Source organism: Falco biarmicus, chromosome 9 (genome assembly GCF_023638135.1).
Source record: "Falco biarmicus isolate bFalBia1 chromosome 9, bFalBia1.pri, whole genome shotgun sequence".
Lineage (NCBI taxonomy): Eukaryota > Metazoa > Chordata > Aves > Falconiformes > Falconidae > Falco > Falco biarmicus.
In genome coordinates this window covers 19,955,188-19,980,079 of record NC_079296.1, presented here as the reverse complement: position 1 = coordinate 19,980,079, position 24,892 = coordinate 19,955,188, and the positions used below count along the sequence as shown (strand labels likewise).

General features: G+C 35.9%; 1 protein-coding gene across 1 annotated transcript; it reads left to right on the top strand.

Annotated features, from left to right (window-relative positions):
* Positions 1–3,578: 3,578 nt before the first annotated feature.
* On the top strand, positions 3,579–23,466 carry CCDC172 (coiled-coil domain containing 172). The gene is made up of 8 exons (XM_056350750.1): positions 3,579–3,657; positions 3,894–3,979; positions 7,359–7,475; positions 8,913–9,078; positions 11,093–11,194; positions 12,167–12,269; positions 22,498–22,585; positions 23,434–23,466. Exons 1-8 carry the CDS (start codon positions 3,579–3,581, stop codon positions 23,464–23,466), a joined length of 774 nt encoding a protein of 257 aa, XP_056206725.1.
* Positions 23,467–24,892: the final 1,426 nt, after the last annotated feature.

Genomic DNA, 24,892 nt, shown 5'->3' with positions numbered 1-24,892 from the left:
TCCATTATTTTATATTTTATTATATGAATTTTTGTAGGTCATTCCCTCCCCGTTACAAGAAGGAAACAGGGTTTTCATTCGTGAGTCCCTTGCTGAGCAGTCTACTAGAAATGGAGAGCTTCCAGTCTGTGGGTTAGTGGTTTGCTCTCTCTTCCAGAGATAACTACTAGACTGCATTTAACCTGAGTTCCTCAGGGATTTAGAGATAGATCATAAATTATAGGTTATTACTGCATTTTAATGTTCCTCTTCTCTGCTGTCTTGCTGTAGTTTTGCAGAAGTAGCTGAGTTCCTTCTTGTTCTTTCTTTTTCTCTTTTTCTTTTCTTTTTATTACTAGGAACTCAAATATATTCAAGCAGAGACCACCAAGTGCTTGTTCTGCTGTTCCTGCGCTCCCCACTTTCCACCCAGCCTGGGCAGGAGACAGGCAATGGAAGAGACATAACAGCTCCATCCTCCCCTGTGGTGCAATGGGTGGCCAGCACGAGGGGGAAAACAACCACACAAAATGCTCTTGATTTGCATTAAAACCACTTTATTACATATTACCATTTTACACTGCTTGCTGTATTTTAACAATGAGTTTTTAAATAGTAGAGCTAATGCTTTGATTTTAAAAAACATATTATGAAATTAATTTTGAATAAGTCTGCTATTTTTTATGCTTACTTACACCAAATAATTACTGGGTGCACATGTGCCCGCACACACACACACGCGCACGGCTTTATTCCTTCATATAAGGCAGAAAAATGTTAGTGCAAAAATAGATGGTAAATATAAAGCACACCAAGAGCAAAGAAAGACCAAAGCAATGTAGGTTGAGAAGGTTTGCTATAAATACAGCTTTTCGAAAGTAAGCAGTATAGCTTGCATATGGAAAAATTAACATTAACAGTGCTTAAGGACAAAGCAACTACAATCCTCTAATTTCTAGCTTCTAATATATATATATTCAGGGTGAAGACTGTATAACATCCTCTATTTTTTACCCTGCCACTTCTTTACCTTTTCTTCTTTCATTTTTGGCTTTCAGATAAACAATTTTTGAAACAATCTGAGCATATATGATTTAGAAATAAATTACAATAATAAATATTTTTATAGTGACTTGAAATTACAAACAAAATTTTTCTTTTCTTCTTCCTACACAAACTAGAGAAAAAACTTGTAGAAGAAACTTTACTATTAGCACAGCAGCCTGATTACAAAGGCCAATTACTAATTTTGAAGTACACTAGAAAGACATGACCTGATTACAGCACAGTGATTAAGATACAGATATAGATTAAGATTAGGATGTACTGATATGACTGACAGAATAAAATTAAAGTCACCTTTCTAACAGCTAGTGATTTACAAAGATCTTATACTTTGCAAAAGTTGGAGTCAAACAAAGGCAGTTCACATTTTACTCTTATTCTGAAACATTTAGGTTCACACCATCTCATCCATTTCATGGGAGCCAGGCAACTGCATGCCTTTGAAGTAATGGCCTTGATCCCGATTCTGAAAGCACTTGTATGTGTTTCATATGCACGGTCCCTTTATACAATCCTGAGTTGTTATTGTGAGTTATTTACCATGTAAAAAGCAAGCACATGGCAAATAGCTGCAGGAGTCAAAAGCTATGAAGTTTTAATGTCAAATACTTGTACTGCTTTGAATTTTTTCAGTCTCTGAAGGAATCTTCTCCAGAATTGTTAATCACTCTGAATGGTCATTCTCAGACAGTGAGAAAGTACAGTTGGAGCCAGACTCTTCTTTCTAGGGAGAGCAGTTCCTTTGCCATAATTAGAGGCACTGAAGCACCCTCCACAAAACACAGTCATTTCTTTAATAAGTGACACTGAACACTATCCCAGCCTACAGAAGCTTTCTAGTTTGAAACACAAAAGCAGTCAAGTCTCAAAAACTTCAAAGAAAGCTTTTCATTTATTTTCTCCTTGATCCACTGATAGAGCAGTTAATTTTCTAGAATTTTTTTAAATTACTTTTTCACTCATCAGACCTGTGTAACAAATCACTGTCTCAATCACCAAATGTTCCCATTTGACTCATCTGCTTTTCCTTTGGCCTTTGGTTAGAAAGCTTCATTTCTGAAACACTTTTTAAATTCACTTTTGTGAACTCTTCTCCTTTAGTTGCAATTTGTTCTATTAAAAAAAAATAAAAATTTACATTTCCTGCAACATAATGTGCTAGGTTCAGGTTTTTAAATTTCATCAGATCCCACATTTTCTTTCTTAAATAGAGCAATGTCTTTTCTTTAAAAAGCACTATTTTATAGCACACTATAAGCTGTAACATGGTGCCTTTTAAGCAGTAAATGTTATAACAAAATATTTTTCCAGAATTCTCAGACTCATTCTTAGAACTTAGAATGGCTTTTTCACTAATTAGACATTTGTACTCTCATATATATTGTTTTGCATTTTACAAAGATTTTCTCTATCTAATTTCTGAACTTTGCTGCTGCCTATCTATTCTAAGACAGACCTCTTCTGAGGAAAACTCTAACAAGACAGGACTGTCAATAATCCTAATCTTTTCCAGTGTTAAAAAGGCTGGAAGGCTATAAGGTTCCACTCCTCCAGGCTTTTTCTGCCCTAAAGCAAACAGGCCAACTTCACACAGGTATTCCCTGCAGGAAATGTAGTTAATAATTTTCAAGATGTAGGAACAAACCCTGGAATACGAATTACATTTTTAACTGGGTATTTACATTCCTAGGCATACCATCCAGTAATGTGCAAACTAGAAAGTTGCAGAAGCTCAGAGCACAGTAAATTCGTACACAAGTATGCTCCAGAAGAGTGTACAATGGGCTGTCTTATGATCTTTGCTTACTGGGACCAACTGGAACGGAAACACTGTCATTTTACATTAGTGGTGAAACGCAGCTGAGTTGGGTCTGATCAGCGCTACTTAAGTTTGATGTAGTCATGCTTACCATCTTCTTCTGCATGAGAGCAGATTTTAGCCTACTTCCTTAGCATCTAAGGTTAGATATCGATCTTCAAAAGACAAATAAATCTGAGCAGATATAATATTTTAAAAGGATGGTGTTCATGCCATTAAAAAAAAAGGAGTAGAAAAAGCAGCTTCTGAGCAGCACAAAACCAGTATAAAGTGTGTGGTCCTAGAGGAATAAAGCCATAGCTGTTTGATCCAAACTCTGCAGACTCCATGTCGGAACCAGCATTTCACAGATGAGCACAAGTTCCCATCTCCTGTGTTTCCCGTGTGGGCTCCCCGGGCCAGTCATTCATGTTTCCCTCTGCCCAAGTTCACCCTCACCCCCCTACCCTCTGCAGCCCACATGTCTCACCCATCCTCTTCCTCCTCTGCCGCATCCCATCTTCTGGGGTTGCTTCCCTCTGTGGTTTGGGGTTTATTTCCTGACCCCAGGGAGGCAGAGGCCAGAGGGCAGAGCCAAGTGTGCCGAGCCCTGAGGGATGGGGCTGTGGCTGGGCCCAGCCTCACCTTCCTCCAGGGCATCCTGGCTTCAACCAACCAACCCCCTGCAAAGGCAGCAAGGCCCAGAGAGCCCACAGATTCCACGAGAAGACAAGAAATGAACCTGGATGCTTTGTTCCAGCAAATAGAGCTCACAGAGAAGCAGGCGAGGGAGAAAAGGCACCTCATCCAGCAAGGTCTGCCTGATGGCCGCCATTCTGTGGGGCCGGGGTCAGCACTGACCACACTTCATGGCCCCTCCATGTCCTGGGGCAAGGGCAGGGTGGCCCCATGGTTCTGTCATGAGGGGACCTTTGTTGGTGAAAGCTTGGCATCAGCCAGGCTGGCTGCTTCTTGCCAATGGCATGGGTTTATAAGAATGTAACTTTTACAAACCCAGAGTGTTTTCTTACAGATTTTTGTTGTGTTGCAGTTAAATTCAACATAAATAAGAGTTATGAAAAAATTAACCAAATAAAAGAAGAGCTGAGCACTGCAAAAATGAAATTAGAAACCAAGGTAAGCAGGCACGTTTATAGTACACATAATAATGAAATATATTGTTTATAAACACGTGACCTATTCTTTCAGGTACATTCATTAACATTTTCAAGGAGTTTGCTTTACCTACTGAATAACACGTCACTGAGAAAACGTAGACCGTGTGTTTCTGTGGTGAAAAAAAGATCTGTCAAGGTCTTTCCCCTCTCACAGAGCTCACCTTTCAGGCTGGCCTCTGGCTGTGTTCAGGGGCTCGCTCACCTCAGGGGTATCACCTCAGATAATGCTTCCAAGGTCTGGAAACACTGGTGATGGCACAAGTGCATGTGGAAGTCACCCCTGTCCTGCAGGCAGCGCTTGGCAGGGAGCCCACCATGGTGCCAGGGCGGTCCGAGCCCAGGACGCAGCCCCAGGCATGGGCCACAGGCAGGCCCGCTGTCCAGGAGCCATGGGAGAATTTCTCCTAACAGCCCTGGCGCTTGTCAGCCTTCCCTTTGGAGGCTGGGAAGCCATCCCTCTGTTGCCCACTGCCCTTCACTACAGGCCTTTCACGGAAAACACACAGAAACATTCCCTGTGTTTACTTCACAGGATCTGGAGTGGTATGCTGAAGATCCCCCTGTGAGCCTGGGCTCACAGTTAGCGCTCGTAAGGCCTAGGAGTTTTTCTAGGGATGCTGAAGACAGAGAAAAGTTTCCAAATCTATTTAGTGTTTTTAAGATTTTATTACGTTTTCCATTTAACCAAACTGCAGATGTCTTTTCAGATTAAGCTTCCAATTTTGCAGAGCTTTTCACCATTAATACTTGTGGTTACCAATGATTTAAAAAACCATTTGCTTATGCCTGAAAATAAAGTCTAAATATCATCCCTTGTGCTCTTAAGTGTCTGTGCTGGCAGAATGTTTGTGCACAACAGGAAAGCATATGGAGCCTCCTTTGAAGTAGGAACTGTTGTATCCTATCGCTTAAATAAACATCTTCAAGAACCTTTAGAGGATTGCCTTAACTAGTTCTGAAAATAAATGTTTGGGGCATGATTTTCATCCTTCCAAAACCAGACTTTTCTGCCTTTTGTAAAAGACTATGTAATACGTATAGTAAATATCAACATTACTGCAAGGGGGTCAGTATAAAAGAGAACTCTTTTACAAATAATTACTGGTTGCAGATTGAGACTCTAATCACACAAGCAGTTATTCTCAATCTCAAAGCCCCAAAGTGCTTTAAAATAGCAACTTATTTAACCAACGCAGATTATATCTGGATGTTGCTTGTTAGGTAATGTCCTTTGTAGGCTTGCTCATAAATTTATTTATGAACATCACAATTTTATGTTTATAATACTTATTTGTTATTGATGCATTGTGATTTATAATCAGGGTTTATGTGGTAGGTACAGAAGGTCCCAAGCGTAGAGCCATTACTGTAAATGACTAATGGGAAGAGCTGAAGAACTATTCCTAATTAAATCTTATGTGCTTTACCCATCAGGATTAACAATATACTCACTGATGTTCACAAAAAATATATTTTACTTGCTTGCTTAGTGTGACTTTGATTCATTTATAGATAGAAAATGATACAGAAAACAAGTGGAATGGGAAAATGCATTTCAGTCAGACTGTATTTAGGTTTAAAGGTTATATAGCTGTTGAAAGTATTTCAAGTGATCTGTTTTTCAGTACAGGAATTAAGTTTACATATGTCTACAATAGTTTATGTAATTCAAATAATACTAAACAATGCTGTCAGCTCATGCTGTTCATGCATCCCACACCAAACAACTGCACTTTTGTGTAAGTATTACATATCCAAGCACATGCACGCAGAGCAGCTTACGCCTGACCAAGCAGATGAGACTGAGTTCAAAAGTGTTTTGACATCTATTTCACAGAGGCTGCCTGTGGTCAATCAAAGATTCCTAGGAAACGTTACTTTTTTACTCTGTCCTGTAAAATCAGGTAGCATGTAATTAGAACCCGAATTGTAGCATTTTGCTTTTCATGGCTCAGTGATTTCTTCAAAAAAACCTGTTGCAAATGCATAGATTAAGTTTTGTTCAGTAGTGTAATACAGCAATGTAAAACCATCTTCTCTCTCTGAATTAATATGTAAAAATAAAATATTTCTGAGGCAAGCACTTCCTGGACGCTTAGCATGCCGGACATACCAGAGATAAGGAAAAAATCTGGTCCTTTCCTTTCTGACTCTCACATTCTAGTCTTAGGTCATTTGATTCCACTATCCTCCTCCTTTTTTGAACAGATGCACTTCATCTGCACCCTCTCCGAAATCATCTGTATTATTTCATTTTACAAACTTTTCATTTTTACCTCTGTAATATCACTCTTACTTGGTCTTTTCTGCTTCTGCACACACAAACAGTCATGCATCAGCCTGATTATTCAATTTATTCCCAAAATTTATTCAAAAAATTCCCAATACTTACCCTGTGCCTTTACAGTCTGTGGGCAATTCTGCTAACTTTACTTTCCCTACTCATTGTTCTGAGCATTACAGTCTGAGTCATTCTCTTAACCTCCTTTTCTCCATTTCATCAGATGAATGATTCTCATCCTTTAAGACTCTTCAGCGCTTAGCTCTTCCCTATTCATCTGCTGTTACAGTTTATCCCACCATATATCTTAACTTAGGTTAGACAGCGATACAGCAGATGTGCTGGAAAATTGAGAAGAACGCTTCAGCAAATTTTGAAAATGCAATGGTTAAACAGCATACCCTTCTATCAGATAAGCTACTGTTTTAAATTAATAAAACTAACAATAAAGCTGTATGCAAAATAGAATTTTGGGGCTGGGGGGTGGCAGGGGTTATGGTCAAACTGCCTTTAACCAATTTCCATTACACTTCCATGGCTAAGAATTCCAGAAATTGCTCAGAAAAATATCTTTCACATATGCAATATTAGCATTGCAGAGTTGATGATGTGTACAGCCACTCAGTCAAAACAATGATGTTGCACCTCTGTCCCTCTGATATTATTTTCTGATTTGGTATGTGATGAGATTTACACAATTAGATCGAGGACACTGTATTATGTTGGGTACAAGATCCCATGTAATCAATATTTTTCCTGGGTTTAACCTGGAAATATGTCTCCTAAACTGAGCTGACTTTAAAATGTCATTTTAGACAGATGGGCTAGCATTAAATGTGGCTTTTCAATAAAGGATGCTTTTCAAAACTTAGTAGTATATTGGAAGATTATTCAAGGAAAAAAGAGCTGCTGCACTTTTACTAGTCCAGCAGCTATGCCAGCTGTGTTTTTACTGGACCAAGACCCTTATGTACAATATCAAAGTATATGAAACAATAAAACAATTACCTTACTCTACAATCTTCTTTTTTTTTTTTTTTTTTTTTCCTCTTGGCAGGTTCAGCAACTGTCTGAAAAACAATTCTACTTAGAAATTCTGAGGAAACGTGAAGACAGCTTAGAAAAACAGAAAGCTGAACTTACTAAGCAAAAGAGCACTCTTCTTAAAATCTTTGTATGTTTCCAGCTATGGTATTCAGACAATGTTTGTCTACTGTATGAGAGCAGTCAGCTTTAAAATTTGAATGTGGAAGTAATGTTTTAAAACTGGAAAATATTTGTATTTATTTATTCTAGCATACTTAATGTAAATGTAGATAAATTTTCACTTTTAACTTAAGCCCGTGATCTAAGATAATGTATGCTGCAGTTTATCTGGAAAGCTGATTTAACATTCTTGACTTCATTTTCTAACATGTGCTGTTGTATGACTGAACTCCAATTCTGACACATTATTTCCTTTATCAAAGAAAACGAACAAAGTCTGACCTTAAATTGGACTCGCTCATCCACAAAGCATATTGAGAAGTATCAAAGTTAAAACTCAGGGAGACCAACACCACATTTTAGGATCCCTGACATACCACACGATCTCATTGATGCTAGACACACCTAGCCACTTCTTAAAAGGTAGCTACTTGCAACATACACAGGCAAGCTTTTCAGTCCTCTCTTGTGCTAACCTGAATATTGCCTTCCTCTTACCTCATTGTGGATCCTTGGATCTCTAGACATCAAGAAGTGCCACAGATGAGTGGTCTTCTCTGCATAGGTATTTATGCCTTAAATTAACAGAGCTAAATTTTAAAGATTCAGCATGAATAACCTGTATTAACCCTAAATCTTTAGACAGATATTCTTTTAATTAAATATTTCTTCAGCTTCCAAAGTATTCCCAATCTTAAGTATACAAAGAAAAAAGGGAAAAATAAATATCATAGAAAAATCATTTAGCTATAAAAGCTAAATATCCTGTGAAGTGTGAAGTTTCTTTTAATTGTAACCAGTCAAGCTTGATGTAAAGGTTATAATTTCTTTCTTCCTGTGTATAAGGGTCATTTCATTTTATTTAATTTAGCAATCAGTTAAGATTTTTTAAAAGGAACTTAATAATGCCTTTCTCTTTAGAATATTTTTTCCAGGAAATGAAACAGTGACTTCCTATCAACTATAGCTTTCTTGGTAATTACTGAGGGAGTTAAAGTTAGTCTGCATTCTGCAGAGGTGTAAACACCACCTTTATTTCCTTTAATAACAATTTAAAAAAAGAGTGCCCATACTGTGCTACTGACTTTAAACAGAACTTTCTGCTAATTTCAATACAGAGTTGAACTGAAAAACTGCTGGCACAAGTCTGTAATATAACGTAGTGATTTTTAAAACATTTTTTTATTAAGAATATATCCTTCACTTTTTCAGAAGAAGGAAAGTTCAAACAACAGATAAAATTATAGACCTGTACACCATTTTCATATTCTACTAAGTCAGGAAAAGTAAATATACTACATTTATACCACAAGTTTAAGGATAAACAACATTGTATTTCAGTCTGCTTGGCTTAACAAAGATTTTTTTTCACCTGAACATTCAGTTTTCCCTTTTCTTTTGTCAGACAGATGCAAAGAGAAAAATGACTGAAGAGGAAGAGAATTTTACTAGGGAATTAACAGAGTTTAACAATGAATATGGACTAACAAGTAATAGAGACCTTCTGATTAAGAAAAAAGTCAAGACTGAAATAAATGATTTAGAGAATGAGGCAACTCTGTTGAAAAATGGTAAATCTTATATTAAACCATTTATCTTGAATTACCAGAGAATAAATATGTATCAGTAAAACATAACTGGGCAACACAATAATTCTAATTCCATTCCCTTGCTGTCTGGAACTTCCTCTTAGCAGTAAACTGGAAGTGTGATCTGTCAAACCATGTCACACAACAATAGTTAAAGCCTCTTCTGTTCCCTATCCCCTTCAGTCCTTTCTGACTATGAGTACCATGAGGGGAAGAAGCAGCCCTGCAGAAGTGTCTCCCAACGTCTAACGTTAGTTGGCACAGAGGTGCACTGTTACACACCGCATACTACATTAGGTTGGCACCGAGTATAATCACCTGTGGTTGAACTATGTAAATTTACTTAGCTTCCAAAGAATGATATGTACAAATGTCTTGCAGGACTGGTCTTTTACTGCCACAGTATAACTTTATCTTTGAGTTAAGACACAAAATACGAGATTTCTCAGAACAGTCAAACTAAAAGCAAGGAGATAGGAGTCACCATGGATCACAAGCTGAACATGAGACAATGACATCAGAAAGCCAACACTATACTGAGACATAAACATAATTCTGGCCTCTAAGACATGCAAAATGATCCTTTACTCTATTTGGGGCAGTTAAGCTCTTAGCTGGAGTACTGTGCATCTAGCTTTGGGTGTTACACTTCAGGAAAAAATGTGGATCAGCTGGAAAGAATCCACATGGGACCAGTGAGAGTGATCAGAGATGTGGACAATATAAGCAGTAAAAAAATGAAAGAATTTGGACTATTTAATCTATGAAGGAAAAGACTGATGGAAGATGGACATCAGTCTTCAAATTGTTAAAGGATTCTGTAAAAATGAAATCAATGTATTCTTCATACCTATATTGAACTGAATAAAAAGTAACTAGTGTAAACTACAGTAAGGGAGAGACTCACTGGCTGTTTAGAATTCTAAAAGCAGTGAACAACTGAAACGCTCTGCCATATGAGATTCCATTACCGAAGAAATTAGGAGTCTCCATTGCCAAAGGTCTTTAAAAATAAGTTAAACAAGCTTCTGTCAGAAATGACAGAGGTACAGATGATCCTGCCTTCAAAAGGCTGGATGCAATTAGATGACCCCTCAAAGTCCTTTCCAGTCTCATGATTCTATAATTCACCAAGTGCACAGGCATTTGAATTCCCAATATCTGATGTAAAGTTACTGAAATATGACTATCTATTTGAGATCATACTTGGTGGTGCCTTCTTTCTGTATTTCCTGTGGCTCTGATTCTGATCTACAACTGAAAAGAAGTCTTTATTTGGTGACACCTGTTACTTTTAATGATTAATTTTTACGTATTCAGTCAGATCTGATCAGTCAAATGATCAGTAGGACATGAAAGGTAGCTAACATTCTTCTCTAGGTTCAGTTGCTGTCTTGATTCCATCCTTTTAAATTGCACCTTTCTGGGGGTACAACTTGCCTGTCTTTCTGTCTGCTACAGCCCTGAACACACTGACAACACTAAAAAGAAAAGTTTAAGTAACTCATAACAAAGAAATTATGTAAGGACCTCCAGTTGTTAGAGATACAATCACAATTAATTCCAGATGCTGTCAATGGTCAGGTTCAAATGTACATAATGCTAAACTCAAAGAGGGGTTTTTTTCAGTCATGCTGAGAGATGTCTGCTGAGATGAGTCTCTTCACCACCTATTCATAAGTCATCTTCCTTTATAGCCGAAGTAACTCTAAAGCAAAACAGTCTTTTTCATCCCCAGTCAACAAAATATGTCAAACATCTTAATAATAGTAAAAAACCATTTCCTTTCATAGTTATGAATACATTATATGACATAACTACCTGTGAACTGCGTTGTTGGGGTTTTTTATATCACTGATTTGAATTGAATTTAGGTTTATATTTAAGGTTCTTTCTGACTAGCTGAAGATTGCTAGAAGTAGTTAAGAATATTTAAGATTATATCAGGAAGACTAAAACTGCAATGCATTTTAATTTAAAAATACATTTTTTGTAGAAATGGAGTCAATGGAACATGAAAACGTTCAGTTAAATGCACTCCAGCTGCAGAAGAATGAATTAAAGCAGAATTTATTTACTCTCCAAAGCGAACTCAGAGGTACGCCTGAAAATCACTTGTTATGATAATTATTTGTGGCTTGACAAATGCTTCTGAAAAAATCTTCTCTGTCAACTTATTTTTCTCAAGAAAGATATCATCAAAACAAGATTTTAATATATTTTTACATTACGTAATGCATAATGTTTAAACATGTTTATAACAAATATTATGGATTTCAATAAGATTTATTTTAAATGCCAGTGGTACTGAGGTCTACACATTGGCTGAATCATAAGCTATAAATAAGAAAAAGAAATTTTTGCTTTTGCTGGTAAATCATATACTTAAATGGAGAATCTGGTGTTTCAAAGTGAATTTAACATAAATATTGTTTAAAAACCATTAACCTATAATTAAAGAAAGTCACTAAAATTCAAATGTTTAACAAGCAACATGGCTTGGACTGATAAAGGCAGATTTGGTCTAGGCAGTAGTTGTAAATTCTGAGTTTTAAATTGAAGTATCATCATTTCTTTACTGACATTTGTGTGCTCAGGTAGGAAAGTTTGTGTATAAAAAAAGTCTACAAAGCAAGCTGGGAAAAATGTGTCAAATACACAGGAAACCCTATAAAAGAAAAAACTAAAAAGACACAGAGGGAACCAAGAAAGGTTCTGTGTCAAAGGTGATCACAAGCAATAGGGAAGATTTTTAAATGTGGATTAAAAAATGTAATCTAGAAGTGGTTTAGTAACTTATTTACAAATGTGTAAATAACATGTCACTGAAGAAGAGCTAAGAAAGACAGGCTGTAAATATGGGCATAAATTGGGAAAAGGAACAAAATTTTCTGGAAGATTGTAATATGCATACCAAATACAATAATAAAATTAATCATGTTCTTTATTTAGATGCCTTTACCCTACAAACAGTTTCACAAAGAAATATGAAAAAAGTTAAATTTAGAAAATGTAGGAAGTTTTGAATATGGATGGTTAATGTATAACGCAATTGTTGTTTTATGTTTAGACCTAGAGAAAGTAATCAGGGAGGCTGAAAGAATGACAAAAGATTTAGAAGCAGAAAAAGTTCATGTCACTGGAAAACCTCAGGCTGATCCTGAATGTTTAAGGTAAGACTCAGATTAATAAGTTCCTATATTTAATTTTAGGCTTGAAACTGCAGACCAGTTTTGGTAGCAATGACTGTTTTACCTTTCCTGTACAATATTTCATTGAAATCAAGAGAATTTTCGAAAACCAAATGAAATCATCTGGTTTTATTACAGAACACAAATTCCTGTTGTTTATTTACAGCTTTTCACCCTTACATGCATACTCCAACAAACTAAAAACTGAAAGTGTTTGCAAGGAAATCAATCAAACTTGGAGGAAGAGCAAAAGACTGGTCCTTGGGTGGAAGGCCAGTTCTTAAGTTTTTGTAAAAACAGTGGTGACACACAAAGTACTGATGAACTACCCAGTGCTATACGTACTGCTGCTGACTGGCTGTACAGCCCTCCCCAGAGACCAACTGCAATGGAATGGATCAGCCACAATAACCTCCTTGGGTCAGGTGGGCTTTGTGTTGAAGCTACGGAATGTAGATTCATTTTCTCTATGAACTCTACCATCAGTTCTAGTTTGCCTTCTAATTAAGTTAATGTAGAACAGAATTTTGAAGATTTAACCAAGACAGAAGAATTGGCACAGTTTCTCTTAATAGTAAATATTGCTTCCCAGGAACTGAGTGGTAATGAGTCTTCTCTTCTCAGTTTGCTTAAGTGTGACATTTATGTTTTCACTATGCAGAAAATAATGTAATGTTTTCAACTGAAAATCTTCCAATCCAGAAAACCCCATATCACAGAATTAACCAACTTTTTCCTGTTTTATAGTGTTCCAGATGAAAATGTCCATAGATAACTAAAAATATTTAATAGGCAATGCAAAGGAACTCCTCCTAGAAAAGCCGGTCCAAAATATTCTGTAATAGAAATTGTTAGGGGGAACACGACTTTTGTTACCATCACATTTTTTTCCCCTATATATTTCTATGGTTTTGACAAAAATAAATAAATACAGTATTTTTTTTCTGAAAACTTCCAATGGAAAAATAAAATTTTGCAGAGAACCCTGATCATTTTCCTGAAATACAGTTTGGTAATGGCCCATTTTTTGCTGAATATAGGTTTTTGAAAGAAAATGATCTATCAGCCCTATTACTAACTCTTTTCAACCTCTTACATAGCGTTGAGACATGGCCAAAATTCCCTCAGCATTAAAATTAATTAGCTCACAATTGTGCATACAGTAGCAAAAACTTTGCATTCAACATATACCTAGAAGACAGTGTAAATAATAATAACAGCAGCAGCAATTCGTTAAGACAGCATGTTATAATTCACTCTTTTACATTATTCATTCCATTGTTATATATTAGGTTTTGTGATACATGAGGTTGTCAACTTCCTTCTAAATATCATGCTTCCCTTGGAATAGTTTACTGCCATGATGCCACTTAATATCCAAATTGGTGTAATTAGTTTTCTATAACAGGTTTCCCGTCTATAAGGTAAAGAAGTAGCCAACACCATATTACTTTAAATCCTCAGCTCTGCCACTGATTGCTATGAGATCCTAGGCAAATCATTCAAATCCATGTATGTCTGATTTTCTGCGTAGTGAAATTAACTCACAGTCCTGTGAAACGATATTTTGGTTTTATCTGGGTGTAAAACACAACAGCGGATAAAACATATTAAATTCTATTAACTAAAAGAAACAGCTAGTGGCATTTACAATCAAAGCAGGAAGGATGATGAGGTGGTTTTTTTATTTCATAAAATACCTCATTTTATGGTCAGGATAAGCTTACATTATTTGATAATTACATGTAGTGCCAAATATAAAGTGCTCCTACTGCCATTAATACTATCAAAAAAGCAAGTGCTCTTTGAGGTGTAATAATATATTGAAGAAATTTTCTTTACATTGAAATATTTTTTAATTTCAGATACTGAACAAAATTTAGGATAGCTTTGCCTAAATCGTACTTTTATGTTGCACTTGCTTTTGATCAGAAAACATCAATGCTTTATAGAGAGAGACAGCCCTGATTAAGTTAACTCAAATGCCAGGAGCAGCATAGCTATGTCATTGTACTTCCATGTTAGCACTAATAGGTTCTGCTTTTCAGTAGAGCCAAGCAGGTGATCCTTGTTTGTCTACTTCTGTATGTCATAGCGCTGTGCTGTTTAGAATTATACCAAACCTTCTCAGGCTCATACAACTCTATCAATTTTTTTTAAAACAAATCCTGCACATCACTTCTTGGTTGGGACTACTGAATTAAGAGAATGAAAGGGAATTTAAAGTAGTATATGCTTTTAATAGTGCAGTACATAAATAGTCCCTGTTGAGGTACCTGATTACCCTCCAGTACCTACAAGGATGTCATCAAGAAGATGGAGCCAGGATCTGCACAATGCTGTACAGCGGGTGAACAAAAGGCAAAAAGCAGAAGTTGAAACAAGAGGGGTTTAGAATAGATTTAAGGAAAATATGTGTATTGTAAGGATAGTATAGCCAATAAAAAGGTTGCCCAGAGAGGCTGAAGAGTTTTCATCCTCAGAAGTTTTCAGACTTCACTGGATAAAGCCCCAAGTAACCTTGTCTGACCTTGTAGCTGACCCTGCTTTGAGAAGGACACTGGGCTAGATGACCTCCTGACATCTCTCCAGTCTGAATTATCCAATGAACAAACTAACATTGTGGGTTGCACAGCCCATAGATCAATACATATGCATTGGCTTGTTCGTACACTGCTCAGAGGCAGCATTATCTGCAACAAACCAGTCATCTCCACACTGCCTAGCATTTGCGGACATCTTATCTGCTCTGGTCCCTTTGTAGTGTCTCTGTGATGTTAAGATATAACGTTGTGTATCTACACGTATTTTCCATCCAAAATCCATGACATACTGAAAGGAGTTATGTCCAATGCAGCAGAGTGCTGGTTCAAAATGAAAATACCTACCATGTGTGTTGCATGCCCTGTGATGTGCCACAGAAGGATTTGAGGGACCACGGCTGCTTACGCAGGGCTTGCCAATACTTCACTCAAAGATCTTCTCCAGAAAAACTACCCTGTCCGCTCCTGCAGATGCCTTCTGAATGGAATTGGAGAATAGAGAAGAATTCATGTAGTGTCAGTGAGAAAAACTGAAGTAGCAGGCACCTGAGGTGAACCAGGAAGACCTCCTGGCAGTCTAGATACACCTTTGACACTTGCAAAGGATCTTTTACAGCCAAAGAGCCGATTAATACAATATTACATATACTAGCATATATCTTAATATGAGTCCGTTTTGGTCATGTTAAAATCAATATGATTGAACTGACTGAAAAACAACCCTTTTTAGCCTAACAAGATAAGCCTTTTTCCCTCTACAGAATCTATTGCAAGAATAGTATTTTAGTTTTCATAGATATTAAATATGATTTTCAGTAAAAAGAAGAATATTTTGACACAAGGAATGTGAATCAAAAATAAGTTTTTTTCCCTATGAAATAAGCACAATTTTTTTTTCTTTTTTTACAGAGCAGGAAACCACAAGACTCATTTAGATGGCAAAAGTACCAATGTTTTCAATGCTTCCTTAAAACAAATGTGAGAGACAGTCAGCATCAATAACCTGATATATGTAGCTCCCAGGTCACCCTGTATGTCTGCTATTGTATCACATACCTTGTCCCAGCTTAAAAATCAATATCAAAAGTAGCTGGCAAGGCAAGAATCTTCATTACAATTAGGTATATATCTTAAAGTAAATTGCATTTCAGCTGAAGAGTGTAGCCAGCTAATTCAAATTATAGCAATTCATCTTTGATCTGAGAAAAATGCCCTATACCATGTCTGCAGTTTCATAAAATTTCTCCCAAATCCATCAAAGAATTACAAAAGGTCACAAGAAGCACATACAAGTAATTCTAACCAGCTGTTGGTACTGCAGTTACAGGCTTGTTCTAATATACATCAAATACAGGAAAAAGCTAACCAAAATTTGAATGTTAAACACAGATATAGTTATGGATAAGACACGGTACCCTCTTACTCAAAGTAGGCACCCTGGAAACTGTCTCACTATACAGGTGAATAATTCAAAGAAATAAAGAAAAGAGGGAATTTTTCAGAAAATTTTAATTTTTAAACAGCTGTTCTGCCAGTGCCACCCCCAAACACAAAACAGCAGGAAAGAACTCTGGCATCAGCCGTCTTGAGTCACATTTCCCTGGCAGGTAGCAAGTTGCATCACATAAGTGGAACAATACAGGAGTCAGGCAGAAACTAACTGATACCAGTAAATTCTTAGCTAAATCATTTCACTATTCTATTCATTGTAATTACTTACTATATTAATTATCTTCTTTCACATTTTAATTTTAAATTTATATGTTGCCCTAAGTAAAGCAACCTAGAAATAATTTTAATTAAAGTTTATTTAGACTACTACCAGACACTTTTTACCTCCAATTGGTATTTTTCACACTGTTTTAAAGGTAGACTAAGGATAAAACTTTTCTTTGAAACCTGGATTTCTGTTCTACTTCAGAAAAAAAGTAGCAGAAGGGGAATACATGAAGTCAGCTTACTTTTTAAATAGTTCAAGGCTTTGATTACTTGCCTGATTCCTAAAAGTACAGTATTTCTTCTTGTACCTTATAAGACAGAAAAAGAAACTGTTACCAAAATTAGGAAGGAAAAAGCAATGCTTTCTTTCATACAAATCATACAGGAAACATGCATGGTTCTGGTGGTTTAAAAAAAATAATATATATTTGCAATTTAATTTTATGTTAAATTTTATAATCAGGAAATAGCAATCTCTGGACTAATATATGTGGTTCAAAATGAGGTTTTTAATGACAATCTCCTCATCGATTTTTTAAGCTTTTCTTTTTAATAGCAGTGCCTAGGGGAACTATTACAGTTTGAATTACGTTAAAATAGGTTTCCATTATAAATTGCAGTATGGATTTACAAAAAGTAGATCAAATCTGACTAATGATATCTTCCTTTGATAAGACAACCGATTGGTGAGACAAGAAAATGCAGATGCCATTTATCTATACATTAGTCAAGTATTCTATGTTATCCTGCATGGGAAACTACTGGTAAACCTGGAGAAGACATATTAAAAATTTTAAGTAAGGAGATGACCAATAGTAACAGCAATAGGTCTGAAAAAAGAAATTTTGGGGCTTGAAGAAGGTAACTACAGTCACAGCCAGCCTTGCTTAGTGTTTTAAATAACAACTGTAGAATAGAAATCAAGACAATAGTATAAAACAATTGAAAAACTCTAGACTTTTTAGAGTGGAGTTGCTAAAAAAGTGGAGGAATACAACTATGCAAGTTCACGTACTTGTACAAAACTAAGGATTCCAATAATAGGTACCTGGAAGCAAAGGAAAAGAGAGGCCTGAGCATACTATGTAATCAAAGACAACTATAAACATCAAAAGTAAATATAGCTGTGGAAGAGGTAAAACCAAGAGGTATTTCCAACGAAAACCAGGAGAGCGTAAGAATACTGTGTACAAATCTCTGACCTACTTTTCAAGGAACATGCATTCAACCTGGAACACGAGCAGAGAATAGAGAGTCCACACTGCAGAAGGAAACAAGGATAATTCTAAATCCTTCTTACCTCTGAGAAGTTATACAGTATACATGAAACAAAGCAGTACAGAATAGAGATGCTAATTTCAGCAACAGGGTAGCCTTATTAATATATCCAAATTGAGATCTAATTTTCCATGCACAGTAGAAAAATGAAAATATTTGAACTAGAAGAATCATTGACCCATATTTATTTTCCCTGCCTTTCAATAGGAATCTTATTGACCTCTAGAAACATATTTCGGTTTTGATGTCTCTGATGCCTCTATGTTTAATATTTATTTTCCCATGTAACTTGTTCTTACAGTTCTATGGAAAGAAGTCATTATAACTTTGGTTTGCTATCTGCATAAAAGCAAATCTCATCCTAAATGTGCAGTTTAATTCAGTGTGCCTTAACCTTTCCATGTTTATTCATCTATAATAATACATTCCTGAAAGATTTCTTGTGATATTTTATGTATTTGGGGAATATAAATTCAAAAAAAAACCCAAGCAAACAAAAAAACCAACCCAGGCTTTTAAAGATCTGTAGCTAATTCTATAAATAATTACCTGATAGCATTTACAAAATGTAAGATTTAATCAATGATAATTATATATTTTACAATCAGCATTTGATCCAGAGCAGTAAAAGCTGAATTTTTTTTTGTTTTACCTAAGGTATTTCTATTTATTTTAATTTACATTTAATTCCCATTGTTATGTAGCCTAGTACCTTTGTTTGCTTTCATCTTGCAAGCATTTATTATTACTACTAAATCACTTTCTTAATTTTTATTCTATTTCTGCTCCATCAAGCACATACTATTATAATTTAACTGTTCAGCTCAAGTGCTTGAATTTATATTTTGGGATACTGAATTTCATTTAGGATTCATTTTCTCCCATCCTCTATCAATTGATAATAGTCTGAAATTTATTGACTTCTTCAGCTGTATCAATAGTATTTGGTTTTGTGGTGTCAGCAAATTGTAGATACCCAGCAAAATCTTGCTCTCACTATAGAAACATACACATTAATTTAGTCCCAGTACTGAACTGAGACTGAATGGCTCAGTGCATTAGCTCTTCCTTGGCTTGAGACAATTAACCAAAGTCTTCTATACTTTTCTTCAGTCTCAATAAAGTCTTCAAACCTTGATAAATATTTTTCCTGATATTTATGCTAAAAATTCAGGAAAATTGACATAGATACTCTCGTTTATATATAACTTCTCAGGGAACATAATTTTGTACCATAAATTCTATGCTTTGTATATCAGTGTAAAGCAATTCCATTTTATAATACACTCTAATGTTTTCCTTTGTATTTATGGTTAAAAAAATCAAATGGTGGTCATAAACAAGGCAACGACAAGAAGAAAAATACAAAAAAAATATTTTACTTGTCTCAGCAAAACATAACCAAGAGACAGTCTGCTGCTTCTGCAACTCCAGCAATAACCAGGTAGGGTTTTTCATTCCCACCTAGGAAAAAAAGGCTCTAAAATCACGTATTCACCCTGCCTTCTACTCCAACTATTTTTTCTTTGGGACATCTTTACATAAAATTATTCTTGGATATTCAGTAGCAAGTTTGGGCTGCTGAAGTCTTGATCCAGTAACCTGAATCTGTGGATTATTTTTTTGAAGAAACCTGTTAGGCAATAACATTATTTTCATCATAGTTCAATTCATAATACCAGCATGTATTGATTTCACCATTATTTTTCCTACTTGCTTCTGCATATGCAGCTGAAATTCAAGAAGAGTGTGTATCAGCCACAAACGCCAATGATATTTAATAGCTGTGCTCATTTTGAAGCTGCAAAATCAATGATCTTCAGTGACCTCCCCCTCCTTCATTTCTTTATCACTTCTGGCATTCAAGAGTAATGGAAAATGGACTACTGACAGCAGAGCTCAGCCTTGGGCAAGCCAGCATCCAAAACAATCCTGATGCTGTTGTCCCACCTACTTGATTTAAGGTTAGGTTTTGCCATCACTATTTGAACATTTTTCAAAGGAATAGTCAAACCTCCTTTCACAAATAATGGCATTTCAACTCCAGCTGTTCATTAGAGCCCATTACCTGTGATGCTGTAACTCACCAATACACTGCTAATCCAGTGCAATAACTTTTTAAAAAGATGAATTTTATGGTCATCAAGGAGACCAAAATGTTAAAAATAAAACAAAACCAAAAAAAAAAAAAAAAGGATATGCAAGGCCAAATGCTAATGTGGTTTTTCAGATATTTTCTTTTTAACAGATTTGCTTTTTATCATAGTTTTAAGAAGGGTATAGTTGTCATGTTAATCCTTGTTCTGACAAAAGGTACATCTCTTCCCATTTCCAAAGGTGACAGAAAACCTGCCCTCCATCTAGACAATATAGTTTCATTAATAATTGGTTTGCACATTCAATCTGATAGTGGAAAGATGAATATGAATATCCTGCTTATCTTAAATGTAAAATGAAAAAACTAAGTCTGCTTCCAGGTTAAGCATTTTTTTTTAATAGTTCCATTGTCTCACATTCCTTCTGGTAAAACTTCATCATTTATTCAGTAACTCAGGCGTCTCCAATGCATTAATTGTGTAGACTGTAACCTAACAGACAGCTCTTGTTTTGCGAGTATGATATTCCTGGCACATACTGTAATTATCTAGCTTCCAAATAGGAAGGAAGATCTGAAAGCAGAATCAATTGATTAATGTAAAATTTAAACATCACATTTGAATGAATGTCTTTTATCACCACTAACCCATGCTAAGTAAGAAGTTGTACTGTCACCACATTTAAAAGTTTTAAAAAATATTTTAAATAATATTTTAAAATCCATATGCAAAACATTACGGATTCAAAGCACATCATCCATAGTAATTAATTCACAATCCCAAGACACAGATAAGCAACTCCTACTGCTTATCTTCTAGTTGTTCTATCCTTAATGCACACCTAACATGGACTGGTATCATTCTTAGCTGACAACTAGCAAACAGACTATGCATCAATTTTACAATGTGGAAGACAATGAGAGAGCACTTTCTCTGAGATTAACGGAATATGTCTTTTCCTAAAGTAATTTAAGCAAAGGAGAGCTTTTGTTTGTCTTAAACAAATTAGGGTTGTAATATCACGCTAGCAGAGAACACAGAGCGTAAAAAGATGAGGAGGCAAGGCAATGATGTCAATTTAATCAAGATCAGAAACTGATCTTAGACCTTGACATGAACTTCTCTCAGTGAAAATGGTCTGTAAACTGGCAATGTACTACAGTACAGTGAATATATTGTTTCTTTAAGTGTAGTTCAAAATTTTCTTTTGTTTGAACACTTGTATGTATTTTGAATGCAGGAAGAATATTTCTGAAAGAAGAGGCATTTACTCCTTTGTAATACAAACACACAGATCCCATACTGTTTCCATATTGATGGTGAGATACTTATATTCTCCTCAGGAACAGCAAAATTAACTTACAGTCCAGCCTTATGCTGCTATTCTAATGCCACATGGTGACTAAGCTGCTCCTCTCATATGAAGCTATACCTTTTAATAAAGCCATTTTCTTGTCTTGAAAACAAACTCCAATGTAGTAGGACAGCTAAAGAGTGCACTGTCTGTATAATATGGTTAAATAATTTATTCCCTATTACAGTATATAAAAGAGAATGGTTGCTACCTTCTCTTAACTTCAGAAGAAACAAGGTCCTGCTTTGATGCATAAGTTTTGCTGTTTAATTAGAAGCAGAATATCTACTTTTCTTCCTTTTTTTCAGTCTGTCTATATGTCTCAGAATATTCACATTGTTTGCTGAAAATGTATTAAGGGCAAGCAACTTCAGCTTTCTCATTATGCTTTTCTTACGACAGCCATGGAAAGACTCAGTATAATCTCATCACCTTGTATTCACCAGACTACTAAAAGCTCTGGCATAGATAACTCTTGGCCTACCAAATATTAAAGTACTACAGTCACTGATGTGCAAAGTTTAGGTGTGTCCTTTTAGCAGAACTAATGCTTTTTTGAATGCAAAAATCACTATATTAAAATTAGTCCTAATTGTAGTAAATTTGGAGAATTCCTGGCTAAGACTATTGGGAAACAGTCTGTAAGCACTGAGGAATAATAGGAGCAGCGGGGAGAGAACAGCAGCAACAACAGTGGAGTATGTGCAGGGCATGGAGCAATGACAGCACAGAAGTGGCTGCACAGGGCCAGGCAGAGGACCCATCTACTCCAACATTCTGTCTCCACCGGTGGCTACACATAGATACCCAGGGAAAGTCAGAACAGTAACAAATGGTACTTCCCAAGTATCAACATTCAAATTCCCATGTTTAAATAAGAAAATGATGACTAATGAGGCCATAAATCTTTCATGATTTATGAAAATGACATAGTCCAGAAATTTGTCTAAGTACTTATTCAAGTTATACTTTGTAAAAACCCATTTTCTGAAGTCCCTCATATTGCCGTCACAACTGCCAGTGCTGAATGAAATCCAGCCGTATGGTGGGAGAGCCACGTATTGGACTGCCAATTACAGAACTAAAATCCTGATCATGCAGATAGATCGATGAGGGTTTTCTCACATAAGTCAAACTGAAAATTGGGACAGAAGCTGCAAAAAAATAGTTACCCAAGCAGTGGTTCTCTGACTCAAAAATGTATTTTGTTTTGGACACAGGCTTAAGAAAGAATTGGAAAATTACAAAGATGATGATTGGGAAAGTATCTGTGAGACTCTTCGAACAGAAATTGAAATTCTGCAAATGGTATGCCATTTTTGTTATGTGTTTTAAGTGTTTGAGAATTTTAGCTTTAAAAGTGTAATTTAAGATGATTAGCAGTGGTTTTAGATAAGCAGCGTTTCATACTATGTACACAGCCAAACAACCTTGCATTGCAGGTGCACTCCAATTCTTATGTTTGTGCCTGTTATATCCAATTGTCCAGGAGTACCATTTCTCACAGAAAAGCGAAGCATAGAAATGAATTTAAAGATGAAGATTTTTAGCACAACAAATACCTATTTGGGGGACTAGTACTAATCATTAGTTTCTTAAAAGCTGCAAAAGATTATGCATTTAGGAGCTAAATTAATCTTTACCTCCAGCTGTCAGTTAAACAGAAAGTAGGAATATGGAGAAACAGAATGATGATAACATCCTTTTATGTAATATTTTATTTTCTCTACTCACAAATTCCTTACAAAAACTTATTAAAGTGTGTTTTTTTCTAAATGTCAATCCTCACTTCGAATTTCTTGATTGTCAGTCTGTGTAACAATACAAAGAGAAAAAGTATTTTGAAGTCCCATTTTTTGAAATACAGGGGTTTTAAAGGTTCCTTTCAGAGTCCCTGATCAAGCTGTATGAAGATGCAGCTGCCACTAGCATCAATAGCAGAATAACAGTCATGGGAAATTTGTATTACTTTTATGATAAGTTTCAAGTTTCTGTTGGAGGAGTGTAACTTACTTATACTTTATCTGTTAATTTTATCATGCTTGTCAAACTTCAGAAACATAAAATACAGCTCAATGTTTAGAAACTTCTCTGTAAAGAACACACTGAACTCATTAGATTTAATTTTCTGTAATTCAATTCCTTTTCTTTTCCAGAATCTATCACAAAAAAAGTCTTCAGACAAGTGAATAACATGTGGCATATGATACAGAGTGTCATAGAAGCTAGTCTTTGAGTACTTTAAAACCATTTTACACAGGCTTTATCAGGTTTGCTTCTATTTTTTCTGATTAAACCACAGTTTGTATCTGCCTTTACTTTTCATTAAGATAAAAAGTTTATTCATTTAAAAGTGGTGGTTTTGTGTTTTATCCTCAAGTTCAATAGCTATCCATCTTTAGTTTCCTCTTTGTTGCCCATGAATGGGCAGTACATAGTCCGGAACATATACAGCTGAGTTCCTGTATTACTAGCGTTATGTACTATTTTTTTGAATGAACACTCTCCTATTTTTAAGGTAGTGATGTGATCTTATTTGAAAGAAAGACTGCTGTTAACATCAAGGAATACTTAACAGGAGCTGTGGCTATTTACTTTATACTTTGACAATGCAATTCTGTAACAAGCCCTCTGAAATAGCTCAGCTCCAGCAATGATACGATTGCTGATGATATGATATCCTGCATGATAGTCCGGAATGGTTTCCAAATCTACTGAGCTGTAGATGCCTCCATTGGTGGTAAGCCAGGCCATTACTTAGCGCTTGTCTTCTGATCACATGAGAAGACGTCTTTTCTTCCTCTCCCACAACCCACAAAATACCGAGTGCTACCTTCAGCACTTGACAGCAAAGATAAAACCGTAATCTAAATGAAAAGTCCCCATTCTAGAGAACTGGTGAAGAATTTCCACTGAATAAGGAACTATATTCATTCAAGCATGTAAGATCTGTAACTGGTACAGCAGTTCCCAACGCCACAGTAGGAACTGACTTTATGATTCAGGTGCTTACAGTAGGACAGTGTAAAAACATTCACTCTGCTCAGCCTCAGTCCACTCTGTGGTCATCATCTCGTCACATCCAATTGTGTGTGGAAATAATTTTCAATCTGCTTCCTACCTGGCTGGTGGGATGGATAATTGCTCAGCACTAGTTTTTATACACCCAGAGCTCTCCAAGCCCCAGAGAGTGTCTGTCACACATATAACCGCAAGAGATGTTTTATTAAGAAGGAAGGAATAAATCACTCTTGGAAGCTGACCAAATTCTGCCTGTGATGGAGAGTTTCTCCCCTTGGGACACAGCTGCAGTTTGAAGTCTGGCAAGGTTTGATCTGCAGCACTGGTATCAAAGAGTATTCTGATCCACTGGGTTAACTAGGATAATTCCAAGAGGTTGAAATTATTCTTAATAACCAGTGCTGTTGGAGCTGATAACCTTATAAGGTGGGTTTTTTTTTCTCTCTTCCCTAAGAGAGACAGATCCTCTTAGGATGTTCTTAATTCTAAACAACTGGGTCCCTCTGATTTCTATGAGACTGTCTGACTCTTAAGGTTAGGCAACTGCTTTTGGGTTTTGATCAATTCCAGGGCACACTGCAAAATGATACAGTT

What these genes read in the sequence shown, in the direction of transcription:
- CCDC172 (XM_056350750.1), top strand. Translation starts at nt 3,579, where the DNA reads ATGAACCTGGATGCTTTGTTCCAGCAAATAGAGCTCACAGAGAAGCAG. An exon ending in GCACTCTTCTTAAAATCTTT is followed by an intron (nt 7,476 to 8,912) that starts GTATGTTTCCAG and finishes TTCTTTTGTCAG; the next exon opens with ACAGATGCAAAGAGAAAAAT. An exon ending in GGCAACTCTGTTGAAAAATG is followed by an intron (nt 9,079 to 11,092) that starts GTAAATCTTATA and finishes CATTTTTTGTAG; the next exon opens with AAATGGAGTCAATGGAACAT.